This window comes from Condylura cristata, unplaced genomic scaffold (assembly GCF_000260355.1).
Source record: "Condylura cristata isolate star-nosed mole 26May11 unplaced genomic scaffold, ConCri1.0 scaffold00017, whole genome shotgun sequence".
NCBI lineage: Eukaryota > Metazoa > Chordata > Mammalia > Eulipotyphla > Talpidae > Condylura > Condylura cristata.
This window is the reverse complement of record NW_004567118.1, coordinates 22,425,320-22,429,088: the sequence shown is the minus strand read 5'-3', so window position 1 is coordinate 22,429,088 and position 3,769 is coordinate 22,425,320. Positions and strand designations below refer to the sequence as shown.

The 3,769-nt window shown below is 35.3% G+C and overlaps 1 protein-coding gene across 1 annotated transcript in view; it reads left to right on the top strand.

Moving 5' to 3' along the window:
* Nucleotides 1–3,453, top strand: part of ULK2 (unc-51 like autophagy activating kinase 2) — a 75,395-nt gene extending 71,942 nt beyond the window's left edge. Inside the window, exons 26-27 of the mRNA XM_004684566.2 lie at nt 461–596; nt 1,209–3,453. Of these exons, the coding sequence (XP_004684623.2) occupies nt 461–596; nt 1,209–1,270 (198 nt within the window). The 3' untranslated portion in view covers nt 1,271–3,453. The remainder of the gene's footprint in view (nt 1–460; nt 597–1,208) is intronic.
* The last annotated feature ends 316 nt before the right edge of the window (nt 3,454–3,769 follow it).

Below are 3,769 nucleotides of genomic sequence, written 5' to 3'. Positions count from 1 at the left end.
CAAGTATCTTTTTCAATCAGTGTTTTTGTGTCTTTTGGGTAGATACCTAGGAGTGGGATTGCTGGGTCATAGGGAAGCTCCATGTTTAGCAGTTTTGTAAGTTACTTTTAACATCATTTCATTATTTAATTATAGCACTTTAATGAATTGCCAATATGAAAGCATATGTGTAAACACTCAGTAAAGTTAGCTTTTAGAAAAACTAATTTAGAAAGTACAAAGTTGATGAGTCACGAATTTCTGGGTGCAAAGTGTCTGTATCTGAATGCAGAATGACTCTTGTCAAGAAGCTCCTTGTTAATATCTCTCATCCTGATGAATCTTTGGTTTATGTAACTTTGTAGATTCATCAAAACATCTTAATTTTAGATAAGTCCTATTTTAAAGTTGTATTACCCAAATGGATTTTTGTTTTCTCAGAAACATTGAGAATTTTTATATTTATTTTGACTGTCTCCAGGTTCAATCTGCAGCACTGGATGAGATGTTTCAGCAGACTGAAGATATAGTTTATCGTTATCATAAGGCAGCCCTTCTTTTGGAAGGCCTCACTAAGATTCTCCAGGACCCTGCAGATATTGAAAATGTACATAAATGTAAGTTGACTTACAAAATAGTATGATTATTTATTGCAATTTAGTTGTCTCCTACAGGTAGAGTGGGAAGAACTTGGAGTTTGGAATCATACTTTCTGGATATGAATCTTGACTTTTCAGATTTGAGCATATCCTTTACCCTTTCTGTAGTATTGATATCTTCTCAAAAATGAGTAAACAATGTCCAGTTGTTAGGGGTGTTGTGAGCATTATAGATAGTTTATAAAAATATACTGATAGCTTTTGTCAAGGTCTTTAAATTTTCACACTACGTTACGGTGTTGGCAGATGTGCTGTGTTCATATGTGTAAAAGAACTTTATTATTAAATACAACTATTTTAAGTCTATGGGCTTAGTGACTGAAGAATCCTGTGAAGACCCTAGGTACATAGACATCGCTTACCAAATACAGGTTTTGAGGAGGTGGTGGACTGTGCAACCCTAAACTAGAAATCATATCTAGACCTACCAAGCAGAAGAAAGAAAAAGAATTCAGAACTATTAACTTTGGGGGAAAGATAGATGTGTAGGTAGTGATTTTTTTTTGTTCAGTATTACTTCTTTTCTTGGTTTTGAAAATATAAATGCTCTTATTACAAATTTATTTCTAGATAAGTCTAGTATTGAAAGAAGATTGTCTGCACTCTGCTATAGCACCTCTTCGACCATGTGAGCAGCAGCAGGTGTGAATCATGGACCAGTGGTGGGATGTGAGGTGACGTGCTTGGGATTACGGCTTGGATTCTGTTGCCCCATCTCCAGGAAACTAGTTTCTTAACTGGTGACTACCAAAGAACAAGCAGTGATTTCAAAAAGGAAAGACAATTTTAAAAACTACATATTTGTAGGAAATCTGCCTTATTGGAGAAGTCACCTCTGCCCTCTTTCTTTGTAGAAGCAGAAGCAAGAATATCCCACTTGCCTCTCAATTTGAACGTGGTAAATATATGTACCTTAGAACTATAATCAACAGTACCTTTATTCTTAAGGATAGTTAAGAATGAAGCAAAGTGAGTGGCTCTTCACTCAGGTTACCAGAGCAATGTGTGAAATCCCACGTGTTTGCTGAAATAAAAATAAAAAATTTTACATCTCATCCAGGCAGTTTGACATTTGGGTAAGTTTATCGAAATCTGAGCATGCATCCTTAAACAGCTCAGGAAGAAATAGCTTAAGAAGCTAAAGATGACTTTTAGAGGAAATTGTGAAATCTTCAGTTTGATCTCATATGGACATACATTAATCTTCCAAAATCTTTCATATTGCACTAATTTATTATAACTGTGTATTGAATTTACAATTTAAAGCTAACTGAGGCACAATGGACTTGTTTAAAATATTTTACTTGATTCTCTACATATACCCTTTCCAGAATTCACATGTAATCTCTAGTGGACTTTTAAATGATAAAAACTTGTGTTTCCGTGAACCTTTGCATTTTTTAAATTCATCTACACCTACAGATTCTCTCAGTGATATTTTGAGTTGCTGATTGTTGCTTTTGGTTGCATTTGCATTTTTTTTTATTGTGCATGCAGAATGTGCATTGATGCCTGTAACCTCTAGGTTTATTAAAGGCTAGGTTTCTTTGGGCAGTATTAGAAAAATTATCAGTCAAGAGATACTCTCCAGGATTTATTAGGGCCAAAACAACGTTGATGATTTAAAGACTTATTAGTGATACGGCGTTTCTACATGAAGTTAGTAAAAAATGAGGTTTGTGTTCTCCTAAGAAAACGGGCAGCCCTCTCCAGCCTCACATGTATTCTCATGTTAAGCCTGACAGTTCACCTAATAGTCATGGAGAATGCAGGCAGTTAACATCCCTCCAGAAATAGTTCCTACATGATATATTATTTGGTTCTTTTACTTAGCTGCTTAAATACTTGAATAAAACATTCCCCAGTTTTAATCCTTTTAGATACTATAATATGAACTGACAAATTGCACAGAAGCTCTTTGTCATTAATATAATTTAGTGTACTGATAAAAACAAGCAAAAACATGATTTTCCTTTACTTTGACAAAGTAATGTAATTTTTACCTTATTTATCTGTATGAAATTCCAGCAGTTAATTTGAACGTTTATTTATATGAGGTTTGTATTTTTAGGTCTTTAATACAGTGTTTCTACCTCTCATTTGTAACTGCATGCATTATTCTTGAAACTAGGTAAAACTCACCAAATTGTTGTGTAATAGCCTTTTTATTATTGCCTGTACAGATGTATATTAAGGTAAAATAAAACTGTAAAAGTGTTTCTAGGGTGAAACTGGGTCGAAGCCAGGTCCTGCCTCAGTGAATTTGGAGGTTTGGTCATTAATATCTTTTATCTTGCCCCAGGATTTACTCTTGGTGACTGTCATGCAGGCTGCCACGTATGTAGACTGTAGTGATGACTCCTACCCCTTCTAACGGGGGTTTTAAGCACTGTTACTAATAAGTCTGTATTTTGTATAATTTTTCAAGTTTACAGGGCAATTTCATTTATGTCTCTCAGTTATCACCTAGGTTATCTCACTTGACCCTCCATGGGGAGATCTTCCAGTCCCTCCTCCCCTGTCACATTGTTTTTTTTAAACCCAGAGTGGAACAGGTTCACAGTGAGTGAGTAGTCTAAATGGGTAACTAGGGGAGTAAGTAAGCCATCTTTGTGACTTTCACGTTCATCCTTCTTCCACTTGTGTAATAAAGGTCTGTGGTGGATGATGTGTGTGTGAAATGGTATGGTCTGACGGTAGAGAACAACAAACTGTATAAATTCATGAATTCTGATTATACTTCCATCATCAAGGCCAATTGTTTTAAGAGATTTTGCCTTGATTATAGCAATAATAAACAAATGCTTTATGTTTCCATGAGTATTTTTTAATTTTGTATCACATATTTCATAAAATAAAGATGGACCAGTCACTCCACACATTCTTGTATTGAGACCTACATTCAAACTATCACCTGAAAAGTTACAGGTTTCACTTATACCTGTAAATAGAGTAATCAGTGAGGTGGCTAATTGGCTATCCCTGCTATTAGGATTTGCTTTAATTGTGCCTAAACTGAACTTGGTAGTTTTCACCACTTGCTCCTTCCCCCCAAGAGGAATACCATAGCAAGTGCTACTGTCCCGTTTTTCCTGGATTTATAGAGGCAAGCAAGGAGTTATTGTTGGGAC